Source organism: Macaca mulatta, chromosome 12 (genome assembly GCF_049350105.2).
Source record: "Macaca mulatta isolate MMU2019108-1 chromosome 12, T2T-MMU8v2.0, whole genome shotgun sequence".
In the NCBI taxonomy this organism is placed as follows: domain Eukaryota; kingdom Metazoa; phylum Chordata; class Mammalia; order Primates; family Cercopithecidae; genus Macaca; species Macaca mulatta.
In genome coordinates, this window is record NC_133417.1 from 107,700,294 (window position 1) to 107,723,031 (window position 22,738).

General features: G+C 39.5%; 1 protein-coding gene across 3 annotated transcripts in view; it reads left to right on the forward strand.

Annotated features, from left to right (window-relative positions):
• Positions 1-22,738, forward strand: part of BMPR2 (bone morphogenetic protein receptor type 2) — a 202,264-nt gene that overhangs the window by 133,154 nt on the left and 46,372 nt on the right. For all 3 annotated transcript variants that reach the window (XM_015110639.3, XM_077956427.1, NM_001260859.1), the window contains exon 4: positions 22,170-22,280. In XM_015110639.3, the coding sequence (XP_014966125.1) occupies positions 22,170-22,280 (111 nt within the window). The remainder of the gene's footprint in view (positions 1-22,169; positions 22,281-22,738) is intronic.

The following is a 22,738-nucleotide window of genomic DNA, read 5'->3' on the forward strand; positions in this document are numbered from 1 at the left end:
CTCGGGAGGCGGAGCTTGCCTTGAGCTGAGATCATACCACTGCACTCCAGCCCGGGTGACAGAGCGAGACTCTGCCTCAAAAAAAAAAAAAAAAAAAAAAGAAAGAAAGAAAAGAAAAAAAATAGAGATGAAGTCTCACTCTGTCGCCCAGCATGGTTTCAAACTCCTGGGCTCAAGCAATCCTCCCAACCCAGCTTCCCAAAGTGCTGGAATTACAGTCATGAGCCACTGTGCCCAACCAATGCCTCATAGTTTCTAATTATTTTTGAATAATGTAAATGGTAATTAATGCCTCTGTGTTTTTTAATTATAGAACTTTAAGATGTGTTTAGTGATCCTAAGTATGACTGGTTTTTACCTGAAACTTTTTTCTATAGGGTTGCCATAATAAATTATCACAAATAGGGTGGCTAAAAACAACAGAAATTTATTCTTGCACAGCTTTGGAGGCCAGCAGTCTAAAGCCAAGGTATTGGCTGAGTTGGTTCCTTCTGGAGGCTGTGAGGAGAATCTGTTACATGCCTTGAGATCTCCTAACTTTGACAGGTTTCAGTAATCATTAGTGTTCCTTGGTTTGTAGCTGCATAATTCTAATCTCTGCTTCTGCCTTCACATGGCCTTCACCTCTACATATCTCAAATCTTCCTTTGCCTTTATCCGTTTTTTTTTTTTTTGAGACAGAGTCTCACTCTATCGCCCAGGCTGGAGTATAGTGATGCAATCTCGGCTCACTACAGCCTCTGCCTCCTGGGTTCAACGGATTCTTCTGCCTCAGCCTCCCGAGTCGCTGGGACTACAGTTGCACATGACCATGCCTGGCTAATTTTGTATTTTTGGTAAAGTTGGGGTTTCACCATGTTGACCAGGCTGGTCTCAAACTCCAGACCTCAAGTGATTCACCCACCTGGGCCTCCCAAAGTGCTGAGATTACGGGCATTAGCAACCTCACCCAGCCCCTTTGCCTTTATCTTATAAGGACATCTGTCACTGAATTCAGGAACTACCCTATGCAGGATGATCTCAAGATCCTTACTTGCTAAGTAAGGGCTTAGTGCCCAGGGTGAGGGTGAGGGCGAGGGCAGTTCTCTAAAGAACTGCCATTGGCCTTTAGGATAAAATATCGGTTGTACCAGACCATCCCAAGCGTTGAAGGATTTTAAAGTTCCTGGTCTATACTCATTAATGCCAATAGGCCTCTAACCTTAGTCATAACAATTTTTAAAAATACCCCCATACACTTTCACATGCCTTTCCTAGCAGGAGGAGGAATACTTGTCTCAAGAAAGAAAGGATATTTAGAACATATATTCCCTTACTTCTCCATGCTAATGGAAAGCATAATGTCATACAGAAAAGTAGAAAACAGACACAGAATTTGTGTCTCTCTTTTGAAATTGTCTACTTATTTATCAACATGAGTTCTGAAATATTTGTATTATTTTGAAATATCAAAATAATGAGACAGGCCGGGTAGGGTGGCTCACTCCTGTAATCCTAGCACTTTGGCGGGGCAAGGCAAGTGGATCACTTGAGGCCAGGAGTTTGAGACCAGCCTGGCTGACATGGCGAAACTCCATCTCTACTAAAAAATACAAAAAAAATTAGCCTGTCTGGTGGTGCACACCTGTAGTCACAGCTACTCAGGAGGCTAAGGCACAAGAACTGCTTCAACTCGGGAGGTGGAGGTTGTAGTGAACCAAGATTGCATTACTGCACCTGAGCAATAGAGCAAGACTCTGTCTCAAAAAAAAAAAAAAAAAAAGACACATTAAAGGCTTATTGCCCATGTTTGCAGTCTTATTTCAATTTTTATTCATCTTCAGAATGAATTATATGGACCATTCTACTTAGAATAAAGAACTCTAAGACTAGGCGTGGTGGCTTACACCTGTAATCCCAGCACTTTAGCAAGCCAAAGCAGGAGAATTCCTTGAGTCCAGGAGTTCAAGATCAGCCTGGGCAATATAGTGAGACCCTGCCCCTACAATAAATTTTTAAAAAATTAGCTGGGTGCGGTGGTGCATGCCTGTAGTGCCAGCCAGTCAGGAGTCTGAGGTGGGAGGATCACCTGAGCCCCAGGGAGATGGAGGCTACAGTGAGCTGTGTATTCTCATGGGTCTTATATTTTGAAAGACATTATGTTGTACAAATTATACTTATTATAATTGATTCCCCATTTTTACTAATAAAAAATTTGCCTGCCTAATAGAACTTTTTATCAGCATGATAGCAAACTATATTTTAATTATGTTCTGAAAATAAAATTTTACTTAAGCAAAGACACCTGGCATATGTAAGCCTAGGAAGCTTTATTATGCATAAATAAGTTTGATTTTCAAGAGTTTTTTTTTTCTCACACTGCAAGTAACTTAAGTCTGTTTTATAATAGTCATGTAGGAACTTAATGGCTAAAGAAGACCCCAGGTTGGGCACCTCTAATGAATTTGTAGACTGAAAACTGAGAATTCTGTATAATGAATCAGATTCACACTTCAGAGTTAATAGTAACAAGAATTTGAACATAATAATTTGCCTGGAATAGTAAGTAGTTTGTCTTTATATCACTAATAAATAATGATCAGATTTCCATGAAACTTGAATTACAGTTAAAAAATCAATAAGATAAAAACATAAAGTATAATATTTGAGGCTGCTTCTCTATCACGAATCAACGCAAATGCCAGAACATTGCTATAAAGTCAGGGTTTACTTTGCCTGTATTGTACTATAGTCAAGTTATTCTTTCTGTATTTTTCTGAACTGGTCTGGGTTCAGTTTCCTAGAAGAAAATACCACCTAGCTAGTTTATGTAAGAAAAGACAGCAAATTATTAAACAGATTGCAGAATTGTTGAAAGCACTTGAATAATGATCCTCAAACTTTAGCATAAATCAGTATCAGTTTGGAGGCCCTTGAAAACAGATTGTTGGCCCCATCCTCAGATTTTTCAACTACAGGGGTACACCACCATCGCCCAGCTAATTTTTTTAATTTTAGAGGAGATAGGGTTTCACTATTTTGGCCAGGCTGGTTTTGAACTTTTGACCTCAGGTGATTGGCCTGCCTCACCCTTCTAAAGTGCTGGGATTACAGGTGTGAACCTCCGCATGCCACTGCGCCTGGCCTTATTTCCAGTATAATCTTGTCATTAGTGCTCCCCATCATATATTTATTCATGTATTCACTCATTCATTAAACAGGTATTGAATACACACTATGCATGCAAGCCACTGTGCAAATATTGGCAGTAAAGAGGTGAATAAGATTTTGTTTCTTATTCTCTTTATTGTCCCTATCCATGAACTCTTGTTGAGGGTATAAGGATGAAAATGTCAGGAAGGAATATGGGTAGATTGGAATATTGTAATTATGCCAGTAATTACAATAGTATGACATAAGTGCTAACAGTATTATAAAGCATTTTATAAATACTGAAAATTGTGTGCCTGAGTTCAGGTGTTTATATGTATATTCTTAATATTTTAAAAATAAAATATCTTTTGAAAAAGGTGAGAACCATTCTTAGACTGTTTTTTTAAATGTAAAATTTACTGTCTTAACCTTTAAACAACAACAAAAAAAAAATAGAAAGTCAGGTTCTCACTCTGTCTCCCAGGCTGGAGTGCAGTGGCATGATCATAGCTCACAGCAGCCTCAAACTCCTGGGCTCAAGTGATCCTCCCACCTCAGCCTCCCCAGTAGCTAGAATCTTTTTTTTAATGTTTTGTAGAGACAGGGTCTTGCTGTTTTCCCCAGGATGGTCTCAAGCTCCTGGCTTCAAGCAGTCCTCCTGCCTCAGCCTTCCAAAGTGCTGGGATTACAGGCATGAGCCAGCATGCCCAGAGATTAACCATTTTTAAAAGTATAAGATTTACTCTCATAGTAATTTTTTTTTTTTTTTGAGGCGGAGTCTTCACTCTGTCGCCCAGGCTGGAGTACAGTGGCGCGGGCTCACTGCAAGCTCCGCCTCCCGGGTTCGCGCCATTCTCCTGCCTCAGCCTCCCAAGTAGCTGGGACTACAGGCGCCCGCCACCGCGCCCGGCTAATTTTTTGTATTTTAGTAGAGACGGGGTTTCACCGTGTAGGCCAGGGATGGTCTCCATCTCCTGACCTCGTGATCCGCCTGCCTCGGCCTCCCAAAGTGCAGGGATTACAGGCGTGAGCCACCGCGCCCGGCCTCTCGTAGTAATTTTTAAGTGCATAGTTTAGTAGCATTAAGTACATTCACACTTGTGTAGCCAACCTCCAGAACTCCTTTTGTTTTGCAAAACTGAAACTCTATACCCATTAAACAACTCACCAATCTCCCCTACTCCCAACCCGTGGCAATTACCATTCCACTTTCTGTCTGATGAATTTTACTACTCTAGGTACCTCATATAAGTGGAATCATAAGGTATCTTTTTGTTACTTTTTTTTTTGTTATTTTTTGAGGTGGAGTTTTGCTCTTGTCACCCAGGCTGGAATGCAGTGGCGCGATCTAGGCTCACTGCAACCTCCGCCTCCTGGGTTCAAGTGATTCTCCTGCCTCAGCCTCCCCAGTAGCTGGGATTACAGGTGGCTGCCATTACACCCAGCTAATTTTTTGTATTTTAAGTAGAGATGGGGTTTCACCACGTTGGCCAGGCTGGCCTCAAACTCCTGACCTCAGGCGATCCACCCACCTTGGCCTCCCAAAGTGCTGTGATTACAGGCGTGAGTCACCGCACCCCGCCTTTGTTAGTCTTTTGTACCATTTTGTGTACTGTTTTTCAGATTTTAAAGTAAATGGAGATATGAAAAAGAAAAACATAGTTAAGGGAACAAAAAGCAAGGAATAAGATAATTACAAAAGTAAAGACAGTGGTAATTAAGAAATTTAAGTCACAATAGATGGAATTCCTATAATTTAACCTAGAGAGAAAGTTAGAATATAATTGGACTAAGAAGAAGATGCTGAAGATAGAAGTAGATTTAAAGTTGTAGTTTAAGGTTTATATATCTCACAAGTGGTAAATAAATGTTGATCTTTAGGAATATTACATATCTTACCCCATAAAACAACTGCAAGTGCTGTGTTTTAAATAAACAAACATGATTAATTTTACCAGTGTTAAAAATTCATTTTATAGTTAGCAGTGGGATTCTGGGCATTACTTATAGACTCCTTTGTTTGGATGAAATTATGTCTACAATTGTGAGAAAAACATGGACAGAATTTTTAGAAAACTGAAAGTTGTATATATTCACACATACCTATGTAAGATGTTACATGGGCAGTAGTAGGCATACTAATATATTAGTCAGCTGTTACTGATAATACTTCAGCACGCCACCCCTAAGCTTAGTGGCTTTACCAACAAGCATTTATTCTCATCATCATAGCTCTGTAGAACAGCTGGATTTTGGCTAATCTAGGCAGGACTCAGCTTCAGGCTTCAGGATCAGTTCATATCTTTTTGTCTGGGACCCACGATCAAGGGGCAACATTTACTCAAGCTCCTATCAATAGTGGATTGCCTGCTCACTAGAAGTGCAAACCCAACTACCCGAGCATATTTTAGATTTCTGCTCACCTTATATTTGTCAGCTTCTCATTGGTCTGATCAAGTTATGTGGCCAGATTCAAAGTCAAGGAACAAGGAGGTACACTCCATCTATCACGAGACCATGGCAAGAAGGTGGATGTATTTTCCTTATAGGGAAGTGACAATTTTAGGAAGTAGAGAGAGTTACCTTCTAAAGTCAAAAGGTGTGTACACACACACACACAAGAAGTTGTACTAAATATATAGCTACTCAAAGATATATACATATATACACACACACATATACACACAAATGCACACACACAAGTATGTATTGGAACCTGTACATTTAGTACCACTTACTTTTTGTGTATGGTATGCATTCATTTCTTTGAAAATCAAAAGAAGTTCTTTGTATGTAGGAGTGAACATCCAAAATGTACCCACAATGGTATAAATCAAAAATACTTTTCTCACTCTGCTAGCTTTTACTTTTGTCTGTTTTTGTTTCATTTTGTTTTAAAACCAAGATAGAGTTGGATTAAAAATAGAACTTCCTGCATATGCCAGAATTTCTCCAGTGCTTCTAAGCAGGACATGTGAGTGCCTCTGAGACAGGTTTGCAGACAGAAATATGTACGGGGGAAAGAAGAGAACATAAAAGAAAAGGAAAGGTAAAGAGTCGGATTAGGGAAAAGAAGTGTCTGTTTTGGAGATCAAGTACCAGCAACAATTATCTAAACTCCCCTTAAGGTCATCAGTGCCGTTGATATTCTGTTACTTCCTTACTCTCAACTATGTAAGGAGTATGGTTTGTAGGACCTGAGCAATGGTTTTCTTTTTTTTTTTTTTTTTTTTTGGAGACAGAGTCTTCCTCTTGCCCAGGCTGGAGTGCAGTGGCACAATTTTGACTCACTGCAACCTCAACTTCCCAGATTCAGTTGATTCTCCTAACTGAGTAGCTGGGACTACAGGCACGCACCACTATTCCCGGCTAAGTTTTGATTTTTGGTAGGGATGGGGTCTCACCATGTTGCCCAGGCTGGTCTGGAACTCCTGGGCTCAAGCAATCTATCTGCCATGGCCTCCCAAAGTGCTGGGATTACAGGCATGAGCCTCTGTGCCGGGCCTGAGCAAATGATTATGGAGAGGTTTGAGAATAATCAGTAATGGTCTGAGGGAGACAAAATTATTATTATTATTATTATTTTTTAAGACAGAGTCTTGCTCTGTCACCCAGGGTGGAGTGGAGTGCAGTAGCACGATCTCGGCTCACTGCAACCTCTACGTCCTGGGTGTTCAAGTGATTCTTCTGCCTCAGCCTCTTGAGTAGCTGGGACTACAGGTGCACGCCACCACACCCAGATAATTTTTGTATTTTTAGTAGCAATAGAGGTTCATCATATTGGCCAGGCTGGTCTTGAACTTCTGACCTCGTGATCCGCCCACCTTGGCCTCCCAAAGTGCTGGGATTACAGGCGTGAGCCACCGCATCCAGCCCCAAAATTATTTTTAATATCCTTTCACAGAAGATCAAATGTGCATGTTTAGTAGGAGTCTTTTTTGTCAGATTGTTGAAAAAAATTACAGTAGGTGTTTTGGGGATGAGGAAACAATTGTGGGAGCTAGAAAAGATGAATCAAATATTTTGGTGGTTTTGGAAATGGATTAAGGATTGTTTTCTGAACAGCATTAGTTTCATAAAGACTTGTCCAGTTTATGCTTAAGATACAATTCTCTTCACTCTTCTTTTTTCTTTTTTTGAGACACTCTGTCACCCAGGCTGGAGTGCAGTAGCATGATTATAGCTCACTGTAACCTCATCCTCCCAGGCTCAAGCAATCCTCCCACCTCAGCCCGCTGAGTAGCTGGGACTACACATATGTGCCACTACACTCAGCTAATCTTTTGTTTGTAGAGATGGGGTCTTGGCAGGTTGCCTAGGCTGGTCTTGAACTGCTGGGCTTAAGTGATCCCCACACCTTGGGCTCCCAAAGTACTGAGATTGCCGTCATGAGCCACCGATCCGAGTCCACCCTATCTCTTTATTCCCAAGCTTTTCTGTCTATTCTGTTCCTACCCTAAGTACATCTCTTTTTTTTTTTTTTTTTTTTTTTTTTGAGATGGAGTTTCACTCTGTTCCCCAGGCTGAAGTACAGTGGTATAATCTTAGCTCACTGCAACCTCTGCCTCCTGGGTTCAAGCAATTCTCTTGCCAGCCTCCGGAGTAGCTGGGATTACAGGCACCCGCCACTACACCCAGCTAATTTTTGTATTTTTAGCAGAGACTGGGTTTCACCATATTGGTCAGGCTGGTCTCAAACTCCTGACCTCAGGTGATCCACCCGTCTCAGCCTCCCAAAGTGCTGGGATTACAGGCATGAGACGCCATGCCCGGCCAGGTGCATCTCTTATTAACTCTGGCCTGCCTTATTGCTGACTACTGCCTCTAGCACCAAAAGAGAAACAACTAGAGGATATACAGCCTATTTAATTGTCTGCTTCATTTAAAATTCTTCTCTTAGCAACAAAATTAGATAAAGTCCTAAATATAACTAAAAAATCAAATGTATACATTTCAGGAATGTAATAGCAAATACACACAATGTTCTTTTTATTGTCATTATAGTCCCCAGACTCCTTACAAGGAAAAGTAACTACATTTGTTACATAGAAAAACAGCCCTGAATTATTTTCAGCTACATACAAACGCATGGTTAAATCTTCAAAACACATTATTGAACTGAAGAAGCAAGGCAGAAAAACTCCATTTATATAAAATTCAGAAATAGGCAAAATTAAGCATACAGTGATGGTAATACTATTAAGAAAAGCAAGGAAATGATTACCACAGAAGTCAGAATAGTGACTATTTCTGGGTCAGAGGAAGGATGTTAGGAACAGGTAGGAGCAGGTAACAGACTTTTGGGACCCTTGGTGGTGTATTTCGTGGCCTTGGTGCTACTTACGTAAGTGTTTACTTCATAATGATTCACTAAGCTGTGCATTTTGTCTTTTTTTTTTTTTTTTTTTTTTTTTGAGACAGAGTCTAGCTCTGTTGCCCAGGCTGGAGTGCAATGGCCGGATCTCAGCTCACTGCAAGCCCCGCCTCCCGGGTTCACGCCATTCTCCTGCCTCAGCCTCCCGAGTAGCTGGGAGTACAGGCGCCCGCCACCTCGCCCGGCTAATTTTTTTTTGTATTTTAGTAGAGACGGGGTTTCACCGTGTTAGCCAGGATGGTCTCGATCTCCTGAACTCGTGATCCGCCCGTCTCGGCCTCCCAAAGTGCTGGGATTACAGGCTTGAGCCACCGCGCCCGGCCGAAGCTGTGCATTTTGTATTATCAACATTTTCGTGTATAATGCTTATACATTATACACGAAATGTATATAATTTTGTGGGTTATATTTCGTAAGGTTTAAAAAATAGGAATCAGGCTGGGTGCAGTGACCCAATGTTTGTAATCCCAGCACTTTGGGAGACCTAGGCGGGCAGATCACTTGAGATCAGGAGTTCGAGCTGGCCAACATGGCAAAACCCCTTCTCTACTGAAAATACAAAAATTAGCCGGGTATGGTGGCAGGCACCTCTAATCCCAGCTACTTGGGAGGCTGAGGCAGGAGAATCACTTGAACCCGGGAGGCAGAGGTTGCAGTAAACAGAGATCTCGCCATTGCGCTCTAGCCTGGGCGACAACAGCAAAGCTCTGTCTCAAAAAAAAAAAAAAAGGAAATCATTGTGTGAAATGGGAAAGCTAGAGCAAGGGAAACAACTGGGAAACAGACTAGCAGAAATTTAATGGGGAAAAAAGCTATTTATTTTTCTCCAAATCTCTATCTTGTTTTCCTTATAAGAGCAAAGGTTACTGTGATAATTAAAATAACATAAAATGGATTGAGGGAGTTGCCTGCTGATGCGATTCATATTTTGTTGTTCAATCAGTAAATAACTAGAAGAGATAGCTTTCACTTTGATAGTCAAATTAGTTCATGGTTATTTTCTCAAAACAGAGGTCTTGAGTATAGATTCTGAATTTAGAATTGTCATTTTGTAGAGCAGTTAGGAAAATTGACCAGGGATCTTTGAGTGACATACTCTTTGGTTTAGTTCTATATTGTGAGTCTCGTGAATTTTCTGTATTGTGAATTTTATTTTGAATTTGTTTTGTTTTAAATAATGAATATTATAGTGACTAGGTTTCCACTTTTCTAGTGGTAACTTTAGGCTTAAATGGACATTTCTTACTCAATTAGGTTACTGGTGTTTTCTAAGAATCATTAAATACTTTTTTTTAAAGTTGTATAGAGTAACAGACTCTGTTCTATCATATCTGAAAAGTACAATCTTAGTACAATAGAGGTAATTAAAGTAGAATTATACCAAAAATACTTTGAGAGCATATTTAATGGTGCTTTCTTTATTCTTCAATGAGATGTTTTGATGTGCAATGGTCTGCAAATTAATTCTTCTATTTTTCTTGTATTTTTAAAATTCCTAGTCTATTAAATATGATCTTTCCATTTTTTATTTAATGATTTTATTCCAATCAAATATAAATGTTTTAATTCATTCTTTAATAAATTGCTGAAATTGTCTCTCCTAATCATAAAACAGCTATTTAAAATACATTCTAAAGAAATTAAAATTGAAGCTGGAAGTTAACGAGGAAGGGCACTGAATGTCTTTCCCATTTTTTCATGTCTTTTCTAACCTTTTGGTGGGGGTGGAATTTAACTTCAGACTGTTATTTCTCTCTCTCCTTCAGTTTTTCACTGTTTCTTTCATAATTCACTCATTGAATGCCTTGACTCAGTTAGCAAAGTATGGGCTATTTTTCTTTTTTGTTATTTTTTGCTTTTTCTTCCAAGCTAGATCTATTCAAAATGATTAACAAGTTAAATTTAAACCAGTCTTTCGTATTCGTTATTAACTACTTGTTTGAAGAAGCAAGAAACCTGCCCCCTCTCAATTTGTTTTTAGGGCATTAAATATAAACATTAGTCTGATTATGATTACTGCCATTCCAAACATATTAATTAAAAGAAATCAACGTTGTTTATTCCTATAAAAACATTTGTTCAAAATATTGAGCTCCACAATAAATCATAGTATAGAAACAATATCTTAACAATTTGGATTATTTTGCTAAGGAATTCATTTAACTGTGATCACATTGTTTGGGATTTAAATGTTTTTCTCTACTTGTATGAAAACTACATTGCTTGAAAACTACAAAAACTAATCCCCAATTTGCCTCTCTACACAGAGTGGTAAAAGATTAAGGAGCTGACATAACCACTAGTGTGTTATATTTAAGCTTCCCTTTGCTGCTTGCTGCACATGTAACAATGTTGTTCTTTCTTTGACACAGACCCAGACAAAAGCTGAGTGTAGCAAGGAAACAGACAGACCGCCTCCAGTAGTGGCCCCCGCCTGGCTCCAGGATTTGTAAACAGAAACATCCCAGGCTCCAATGAGACAGACAGAGGTTCCCTGTCTGTTTTGCATTCAGGAAGTGTTTGCTTGTATAAGCCCAACTATTGCACAGGCATACATTGCAGTGTTTACATTTGGCTGAGTATTTAAACGAGAAAACTAATAGGGAAGAAAAAGAGGGTTTATTAGAGGTAGGAGAACAAGACGATTCAGGTATAACATGGATGTAGTGTATGTTATGTATAAAAGTTTTTTTCTTGTTTGTTTTTAAAGAAATAGACAACAAAAAATAGGAGTTTTCTAGTTAAAGGCCTCTTTTATTGCACGCACATGTGAATACGCATATTGAAATATCTTTCCTGGCAGTTTTTCAGGGATCTCATATTTTTAGACCATGTGACATAGCCTTGGAAAGTTTTTATTTGAAATTTAACCAATCATATGGTTTATAATGAAACGGGAAAAGTTCCCTCGTCCTCACAGGGTGCGTGATGCGGCGTGTGGCTCACTTCTTCAGTGCCCCTCTGCTCAAACCTCTGTGGGAGCATACAGACAGGCAGGCTGTGGGGCTCCAACCCCACAACAGTGTCTAGGGAGGAATGTCTACAGCTCCTGAAGCCCCAGTGGGCGTGTGTTACAGGGTGCTCTTTTAGTTTGCCATCTATAGGCGGCTTGTGTTAGCTCAATTAGACCCCCTTCCTTATCACGAGGACAGAGGGATTTCTGTATCCTAGGGTTTCTTGCCTTGGTGTACCGGAAGAGTCGGCTCACACCTGGGCTTGGAGAATGCGTGCAAGGTTTATCAGTAGAAGTAGCTCTCCACCGGCCGTGGTGGCTCACGCCTGTAATCCCAGCACTGTGGGTGGCTGAGCTGGTCGGATCACAAGGTCAGGAGATCGAGACCATCCTGGCTAACACGGTGAAACCCCATCTCTACTAAAAATACAAAAAATTAGCCAGGCGAGGTGGCGGGCGCCTGTAGTCCCAGCTACTGGGGAGGCTGAGGCAGGAGAATAGCGTGAACCCGGGAGGCGGCGTCTGCAATGAGCCGAGATCGTACCAGATGGGGGAACCCTAAGGGAGATGGTTTTCTCCTGGAGTTGGGCCGCCCAGTGGCCAGGACTCTCCTCCGTCTGCCCCAGCCAAACTCTGCGTCCTTGTCGTTCGGTGGATGGCCTGCCGGCGTGTGGGCATGTGGGTGCCTGTCCTTGTGCTCTTCTGCTGGCGTGCTGCTCTCGACGACCAGGCACTTTCTTCTGCCGATGTTCTCCTCTTTAAGTCTGGCCTCCTGTGTGTCTGTCCGCTAGGGTGTCGGGTTTTTATAGGCCCAGGATGGGTACGTGGCAGGTCAGGGTGGTCTTGGAAATGCACCATTTGGGCGGGAAAGCAGGAGTTCCTGTCCTCACCTAGGTCTGTGGGAGTGGAGCCCTAGCCAGGGACCCACTTTTCTCTACCCAGCACTTACCTCTCCCGTTCCGTATCATTTAAAGAGGCCATGCTCTTCCCTTCCCAGCACTATAACATTTTAAAAATGTTTTAAAACTTTTTTCATCCTCTCCAATACATGAATTAATAATCCATATTTCAGATTTTGAATTAATGAATATTTAATGTAAAAAGTGTTGTTGCATTTTCTTTTATAAATTTGAGAATAAAAGCAAAGAATGCTGAACCTTCAAAAAACTATGAGAAGACTCATACAGTTTTGGAAGTAGAAGGACCTTAAAAGTCACTTATAAGGTCACTTATTTTTGTTTTATAGTTTAATGTATTGTAATAACAGACAGGAACAGCAAAAAGACAGCATTAAAACATGTACTTGAATGTAGGACAACTCAAAAAAGTAGAGTGAACAGATGGAACCTACTCTATGATTAAAATGCTACAAACATCATTTAGTTGCTGTCAATAAGAAATTTACTTACTTTCCAAAAATCCAAATGCAGGCATTGTCCAGAAAAATTTAACAGGTTTATTTGTAATTGTTATGGCTAGGCATGGTGGTTTATGCCTGTAATTCCAACACATTGGGAGGCCAGGACAGGCAGATTGCTTGAGCCCGGGAGTTTGAGACCAACCTGAGCAACATGGCAAAACCTTGTCTCTACAAAAAATAAAAATTAGCTAGACGTGGTGGCATGAGACTGTAGTCTCAGATGCTTGGGAGGCTGAGGTGAGAGGATCGCTTGAGCCTGGGAGGCTGACGCTGCAGTGAGCCGTGGTCATACCACCGCACTCCAGCCTGAGTGACAAAGTGAGACCCTGCCTCAAAAACAAACAAAAAAAATCAAACAAAAGAACAAATTAAATAATTGTTATGAAGTTGAACTTTTAAAACTTGTTCACTGAAATGTTTTGACCTTCATTAAATGCTTTATGTCCCACATTTATATTGAAAATCCACATACAAATAAAAATGGAAAAACTACCAACACATAATTTCTGTTCCCTATTTTTTCACTCACTGTCTTATACTTAGGTGCCTTTTGACCCTATGGGGAAAAAATAATGTTCAGAACTACCAGTAACAGGAAGAAGATAATATTTTTTCAACAGAAGTTTTCCATCATAGTAGATTCCTTTTTTTTTTTTTGAGACAGAGTCGCACTCTGTCACTCAGGCTGGAGTGCAGTGGCACGATCTCTGCTCACTGCAACCTCCGCCCTCCGAGTTCAAGTGATTCTCCTGCCTCAGCCTCCCGAGTAGCTGGGATTACAGGTGCCTGCCCCTGCGCGCAGCTAATTTTTTGTATTTTTAGTAGAGACAGGGTTTCACCATCTTGGCCAGGCTGGTCTTGAACTCCTGACCTCATGATCCACCCGCCTCAGCCTCCCAAAGTGCTGGGATTATAGGCGTGAGCCACCGCACCCGGCCCATCATGGTAGATTCATAAGGATGCTTTCTACAAATGCAGTGTGCTCGTTGGGTATCTTTTGGCATGATTGTTACATGTTTGGCGTGGATAACATACAGGTTAGTGTCTTCAAAAAGGCCAACCAGACCGGCCTACTCAACCAGAGAGATAGCTATTTGTCAAAATACCAATAGCTGTACTCTAGATGTGCCAATCTATTTTGAAGTCCCGAACAATTTCTCACCTCAGACGCTGGAAGAAAAGTTTGCCAATCAGAAGTTCAGGGGACTTCTGATTAGTACTTATTACAGAGTGCCTCGCAAATAGGTCTGTAATTCTGAGGTTTCTTCACCTATCCTGTAGAGAGCACTCTCTTAGGAGCAGCTGGTTTTTTTGTTTGGTTGGGTTTTTTTGTTTTAATTTTGGAAATGGCTTTACTCTGTCTTCTAGGCCGGAGTGTAATGGCACAATCATAGCTCACTGCAGCATCTAACTCCTGAGCTCAAGCAACTCTCCCAACCTAGCCTCCTGAGTAGCTGAATTACAGGTGTGAGCACTGTGCTTGATCTCTTATGAGCAACTTTTGTAACCACTTGCTTACTGAATGCTTTACTTCCAGTTAATTTGTGAACATTATTGTGCCTTTTATAAGCCATGGTATAGAGACCTCCTTACTTATTCTCCTCCTTTGGCTGGAGCTTGGCAAGCTAGAGGTGGTGCTGGCATTCTATAACTACTTTATTTTATGCATAAAGAAGTAAGAGCCCAGAAAAATTATATAATTTGTCCACAGTGGCTAAAGAGGGGCTAAAACTTACGACCTCCTTTCACTAAACTACTTTACCACTTTTACCTGAAATATTTTGGGAATGTAATATTATCAGTAATAGACTACTTATTTCCTAACAACTGGTTGTTTGTGATAATGTTAAATTATAGTTAAATTTTGAAGTTAAATCACTGTTCGTCATGCTTGCTAATACTTGAGGTAATGCCTTAGGACAGATTTTCCTACCTAGGTGTCTCAGTCAAAGTAGAGTAGACTGGGTGCTTAGTTCTAGAGTCTGGGAAGTCCGTGTTCTTAATAGTGCCTGTAGATGGTTGTCTTCTTATTGTAACTTACATGTTACATGTAACTCACATGCCAATGTTCTCACATGGCAGAGAACAGAAAGATCCTGTGTCTCCTCTTTTTAAAAAAATTTTTAATTAATTAATTAATTTTTTTTTTAGACAGAGTCTCACTCACCCAGGCTGGAGTGCAGTGGTGTGATATCAGCTCACTGCAACCTCCACCTCTCAGGTTCAAGCGATTCTCCTGCCTCAGCCTCCCAAGTAGCTGGGATTACAGGCACACGCCACCACACCCAGCTAATTTTTTGTATTTTTAGTACAGACAGGGTTTCATCATGTTGGCCAGGCTGGTCTCAAACTCCTGACCTCAAGTCCTCAAGTGATCCACCCACCTTGGCCTCCACCTGGGATTACATGAGCCACCATGCCTGGCCTTTTTTTTTTTTTTAATAAGGGCCCTAAACCCATTCATGAGGGTTCTACCCTCATTATATAATTACCTTCCAAAGGTTCCACCTCCATATAGTGTCACGTTGGGGATTTAGGCTTTAACGTATGAATTTGCAGGGCACATAAATATTCAGTGCATTGGCTAGGTGTGATGGCTCACACCTGTAATCCCAGCACTTTGGGAGGCCAAGGCGGGCGGCTCATGAGGGCCGAGGCGGGTGGATCACGAGGTCAGGAGTTGGAGACCAGCCTGACCAACATGGTGAAACCCCATCTCCACTAAAAATACAAAAAATTAGCTGGGCATGGTGGCGTGTGCCTGTAATTCTAGCTACTCGGGACGCTGAGGCAGGAGAATCGCTTGAACCCAGAAGGTGGAGGTTGCAGTGGGCTGAGATCGCGCCACTACACTCCAGCCTGGGTGACAAGAGCGAAACTCTGTCTCAAAAAACAATAACAGCAAAAAAAAATTAGCCAGGCATAGTGGTGTGCGCCTGTAATCCCAGCTACTCGGGAGGCTGAGGCGGGAGAATTGCTAGAGCCTGGGAGGCAGAGGTTGTAGTGACCCGAAATCATGCCATTGCACTCCACCTGTGCAAGAGAGTGAGACTCTGCCTTAAAAAAAAAAAAAAAAAAAAAAGGAATTCATTAAATGTTCAGCTGTTTCTTCCTACTCACATGTACTGTGGTGTCCTTCTCCACCCACTGCTTTACCTAGAATAAGAACAACTTTGGGTCTTTTCACTCTTGGAAGAGTCTTGTCATATTCTACTTTTTAATCCATTTAGTTTCCTTTTGTCCTTAGATCTTATTTTTAAAGAAAAGGTTGTGATTTTTAGTTTTTCTAACTTGTTGTCAGGGAGGTGTTTTGGCTTCTTATTAAGATGGGAACAAAATTATTTGCATCTTTCTATACTCTAAGCAGAAGTGAGAGTCTCTTTTTTTCACATTGGTCGAGACAGTGTCTTGCTCCGTCACCCATCCATACTGGAGTGCAATAACACAGTTATGGCTCACTGCAGCCTCGAACTCCTGGGCACGAGCAGTCTTCCTGTCTCAGCCTCCCAAGTAACTGGGACTATAGGTATGCACTACCACACCCAGCTAACTTTTTTTTTTTTTTTTTTTTGTAGAGACAAAGTCTTGCTCTGTCACCCAGGCTGGTCTCAAGCTCCTGGCCTAAAGCAATTCTCCCACCTTAGCCTCCCAAAATGCTGAGATCACAGGCATGAACCACTGTTGCCTGGCCTTTTTTCACTTTTTTTTTTTTTTTTCCCCCTGAGATGGAGTTTCACTCTTGTTGCCCATGCTGGAATGCAATGGCGCTATCTCGGCTCACTGCAACCTCTGCCTCCCAGGTTCAAGCGATTCTCCTGCCTCAGCCTCATGAGTAGCTGGAATTATAGGCATGTGCCACCATGCCCGGTTAATTTTTGTATTTTTAGTAGAGACAGGTTTCACCATGTTGGCTAGACTGGTCTCGAACTCCTGACCTCAGGTGATCCGCCCACCTCAGCCTCCCAAAGTGCTGGGATTACAGGTGTGAACCACTGTGCCTGACCCTTTTTTCACATTTTAACATATGTGATATAATAAATCATTTTATCTTATCTAAAAAGCTGTCAGTTGAGGCTATTATTATTATTATTTTTGAGTCTCGCTCTGTTGCCCAGATTGGAGTGCAGTGGTGTGATCTCAGCTCACTACAACCTCTGCCTCCTAGGTTCAAGGGATTCTCCTGCCTCAGCCTCCCGAGTAGCTGGGATTACAGGTACGCACCATCACACCCGGCTAATTTTTGTATTTTTAGTAGAGATGGGGTTTCACCATGTTGGTCAGACTGGTCCCGAACTCCTGACCTAGTGATCCACCCACCTGGGTGTCCCAAAGTTCTGGGATTACAGGCGTGAGTCACTGTGCCCGGCTGAGGCTATTATTTCCTTATCACCAAGAAAAAGAAATACTGCCAAATAATTTTACAGTGCCACAAATATGATATATCTCACTGTAGGAGATTTTAAGATGTGATCAATGTATATGTTAAAACTGATGAAATATGGGAGTTGTCACCTATGTACATGTGAACTTGATTGTTAACTCTGGCAGAATATCCACTTAACAGCAACCCTTCAGTGTTTCTGTCAACAAACCATATGAGAATTCAAATGAGTTGTATTGTTTGAAAATGTTTCATTGGATAACAAAATGTTGATGGTTGCTAACATTTAGTGATGGGCCTTTGGAATTTGTATGTATACTCCACTTTGTATAGTAGTAAGTTTTTTATAATAAAAAGATTAAAAGTAGAAGAAGCAACCTTCCATTGGCACTTTCTGGCATGATCAAGAAAGCATCTGCATTAAAATTTTCAGTATCAGTGTTAGTGGATGGAAAGAAAATTCCAGAGACAAAAGTCAAAATAATTTTTTAAGGAAATGTTGGGTTATGATTCTCAGTGATGTTTTTAATGACACATAAGGTAGAAATGTATGGAAAAATAGGACATAGTTGACAAATTTGAAAAGATACTCAGAGGAATCTAACTCTAAATATGAAAAAGTTTTAGAAATATCTACACCAATTTATTTTGCTTTTGTTTTTCTTTTTACGGGCTGTATAAGAATAATTTTAATAATCTCTGTCCAAATAAGTCTAAAGGAGCTTATCAAGAAGTAAAGCATAAACATTCTAGGGGCTAAGTCATGGTTGTAGTTTAAGCAGCATACTTTTTAATATCTCTTATTCTGAATAAAAAAAAAGTAAGCACCGTGTATATAGTTAATCATTTTTAGTGTTTCCAAGATACTGCTTTTCTTCATAGGCTATAAAAAGCTTTTGTTGTTTATGTTAGTAACAAAAACAATTTTGCAAATGGAAACATTTTTAGAAACTTTACTATTTATATTAGTATTATATAAATTTATCCAGTTTCCAAAAATTTGGGTAATGCTAAAATCATTTTCCAACAACTAGAAAAAGACTAGGAAAATTATCATTTCTATTTTGTAATAAAAGCTTGATAAAATACACATTAGTTAGCTGTATACAATGTTCTCATAATTTAGTAAAAGCAAAAAAAAAAAACCTAGAAAGCTAAATCCTAGTGGAAAAATCTTTATTATTAAATTTTTAATTGTACTAATTCTGTACTTTTATGTACAATATTTGGTGTTTCAGGTTTTTCCAAAATCTAACCTTTGTTACATTAAAATTTTAATATTTTATTTAATTGGTAATGTCCTTTAAAGAACATTAATCTAAATTTTAAATATTGAAATTTAAACATGTCCACATATTTCAGAATTAAAAATTAGATTTAAAAAAAATAAAATTAGATTCCTTATCACTTCTCATTCCTAGCTGAATTTGAAATGCATTTATCAAATAAGTAATATGGTTCAGTTCTTTTGGGAATTATAACGTTGGATATCTTAACTCATTTGCAGAAACAGTTTTATCCATAATGCCATATTAATGTTACATTTAATATTTAACTTTATTTTTTATAGAGAAGACAAGATAATCTTTATTAACTCATATTTATTTGAATTACACAAGAATGTAAGAACACATTTAAATATTCAGCCTTTCTCATTTGGATGTAACAAAACTTTGTTTCATGTTAGACCTATGAATTTTTTTATTCTAACAAACATTTAAAGAAATATCAGTTTTTGGCTGGGCGCGGTGGCTTATGCCTGTAATCCCAGCACTTTGGGAAGCCGAGGTGGGCAGATCACGAGGTCAGGAGCTCGAGGCCAGCCTGACCAACATGGTGAAACCCTGTCTCTACTAAACATACAAAAATTAGCCGGGTGTGGTGGCACGTGCCTGTAATCCCAGCTACTTAGGAGGCTGAGGCAGGAAAATCACTTGAACCCAGGAGGCGGAGGTTGCAGTGAGCTGAGATTGTACATCTATGACATGGATAATATTCAGTGATAAAAGGAAATGAACTACTAAGCCACAAAAAGACATGGAGGAACCTAAAGTACATATTGCTAAGTGAAAGAAGGCAGTCTGAAAAGTCTATATATTGTATCATTACAACTATATGATTTTCTGGAAAAGAAAAACTATAAGCACATAAAATATCCTTGTATAGTCATCAATCTATAAATTATTTAGTTTCGTGTGTGTGTATGTATTGAAAATAGTTTATTTTTTAGGTTTAGCAAATTCTAAAAATGAGTTAGTTTGTTTTGGTTTTTGTTTTTTTTGTTTTTTTTTTGAGATGGAGTCTCACTCTCTTGCCCAGGCTGGAGTACAATGGCATGATCTTGGCTCACTGCAACCTCTGCCTCCCGGGTTCAAGTGATTCTCCTGCCTCAGTCTCCTGAGTAGCTGGGATTACAGGCACGCATCACCATTCCCGGCTAATTTTTGTATTTTTAGTAGAGATGTGGTTTCACCATGTTGGTCAGGCTGGTCTGAAACCCCTGACCTCGTGATCCGTCTGCCTCAGCCTCCCAATGTGCTGGGATTATCAATAGTTATGCTGTGAACATGTGTGTGGAAGTTTGTGTTTGAACACTTGGTTTTGGTTCTTTTTAATATATGCCTACGAGTGGAATTGCTGGGTCTTATGGTGATTCCATGTTTAACTTTTTGAGGAACTTGCAAACTGTTTTCTACTGTATATTTACCATTTTATATCCCACCAGCAATGTACAAGAGTTCTGATTTATCCGCATCCTTGCTAGCACTTTTTATTTTCTTTTTTTTTAAATTGTAGCCATGCTAATGTATGTGAAATAATATCTCACTGTGGTAAAATGAGTTTTATATGTAGCTTTTCTGCCTGTAAGTTACTCTGTATGTTAAAAGGAGGCACAATGATCAATATGTTAAAATCTATTAATATCTAATAAATGGGCTGGGCACAGTGACTCATACCTGTAATCCCAGCACTTTGGGACACCAAAGTGGGCACATCAACTTGAGACCAGGAGTTCAAGACCAGTCTGGTTAACATGGTGAAACCCCATCTCTACTAAAAATACAAAAATTATCCAGGTGTGGTGCTACACATCTATAATCCCAGTGACTCAGGAGGCTGAGGCACAAGAATGCTTGAGTCTGAGAGGTGGAGTTTGCAGTGAGCTGAGATTGCACCACTGAACTTCAGCCTGGGCGACAGAGCAAGACTCTCTTAAAAAAAAGAAAAAAAAGAAAAAGAAAATCTAATAAATGGCCTGCAAATTAAGAATATTTCAGTGTTGTTTCAACAGATCCATCTATAGAAATATAGTTTTGACATTTTAATAAGCAACTTCTACTTAATTTGATTGAGACAAATAAATTCATTAAAACAGGACTGCCCATTAGAGGAACTCTTCACCATAGAGGCATCCTACTTTGCCATAGAAGCTTCTAATTTGAGTATAACATGCTTGATTTTGATTGAATATAAAGAATGAATAAAGATGCTGGCAGTCATCAAGCACAGCCTCTGATCAGTATTACCAAACATTGCATAACTATGTCTAGTAAAATAATGAACAGCTCTTTCATAGGGTAACTCATTCTATTTTAGACAGGTCTATTTATAAGCCATGTTTTTCTGTATGCTGAACTAAAGGCTGTTATCCTTGAAGATACACTGATTGGAACTGGTTATTCTTTCTTGGTCCAAATCAAGTCCATTTTTTGATGTGAAGACAGCTATCACATCCTCCCAAGTTTTCTTTTTTTCTCATCAGATGTTTTCAGTTCTTTCTACCCATCACAGTTCAGAGGTCTCATACCTTCACAGTTGCACTTGCTGTCTTTTGGATATGCTCTAGTTGGTGGCCATCCATCCTAAAGGGTATTTGCTCTAGACATGATCTGACCCACAGAATGGAACTTAACACGTAAAATGTTTACATGTTCATGATAGCCCTGTGATTTACCTATGTGTATTCCCATTCCATTCTGCAAGTGAGTAAACTTGGGCTCAGATAGGTGAAGAACCTTCCCGAAGGTCATATATTAAGTGGAAGAACTGAGCTTCAAGTCCAATTCAGATTCAATTACCTGCAAAGCCATGCTATTTTCATTAATAATAATATCAATATTGATAAACATAACTACCATTTATTGTGTAGATAACACATGCTTTTTTTAAAAAACTTTAATTTTTTTTTAAGAAACAGTCTCACTACATCACCCAAGCTGGAGTGCAGTGGTACAATCATGGCTCACTGCAGCCTCAAATTCCTGGGCCTAAGCAATCCTCCTACCATAGCCCCCTGAGTGCATGCCACCATGCCTGACTACTTTTTTTTTTTTAATTTGTTTTAATGCCTGGCATTTTGCTATGTTGTCCAGGCTGGCCTTGACTTCCTGGCCTCAAGTGATCCTCCTGCAGCAGCCTCCCAAAGTGTTGGGATTACAGGCATGAGCCACCGTGCCCAGCCAGATAATATATTCTTGACATCATATTAGGTACTTAGACTGCCATCTAAATCTTACAGCTAACTTGGGAAATACAGAGTACTGTTTTTATAAATGAGGAAATTGAGGAGTTAAAACCAAATGTGATTCTAAAACTATTAGATTCTAAGACTCTTAATAGTATACTATCCTGTCTACACTGTTTCATGGTATAGTTGATATTTCAATAATTAGGAGCACACCTACTTGGTGTTTCAGTGTTCCAAATCTATATGGAATAGTCTGTATGATTAAAAAATATAATTTGTAATTATCACAAATTTGCTAATTTTTTCTTTCATTTCCTTTGATGCAAAAACATTACTGATTTGATTATACATTGATACAGCCTTTCTAAAGGGCAGTCTGTCAGTATTTAACAAAATACTTTTTCAAAAAATGATGACGTTTCAAAATTTGTTTTCTTTTAGGTCCACCTCATTCATTTAACCGAGATGAGACAATAATCATTGCTTTGGCATCAGTCTCTGTATTAACTGTTTTGATAGTTGCCTTATGCTTTGGATACAGAATGTTGACAGGTAAAAATTACCATTTTTTGTCCTATCATTTATTAAACATGCAATTTAAGCAGTTTATTTGCTCCTTTTAAATGCCCTATGTTAAAAAAAAAAAGTCTCAAAGTTATGCAAAGTACAGCCAGCCTCAGTAGTTATCATATATGGACAGTATTGTTTCATCATTTAAATTATCAGTCACTACCCCTTTCCATGCCACTGGATTATTTTGAAGCAAATCATGGATACAATATATCTATAAATATTTAATTAGATATTTTTATCTCTTTAAATATTATCTCTATAATACAGGAGCTTTAAGAATACATATCCATAACACCATTTTCACATCTGAAAAAATAACAGTAATTCCTCAGTGTCATCAAATGTCAAGTCGGTTCTAATAAACTTTAGGTTTGATGGACTGTTCAGGAAGTCAGCATTCATTCATTCGTTCGAATAACTTCTATACAATCTTCTTT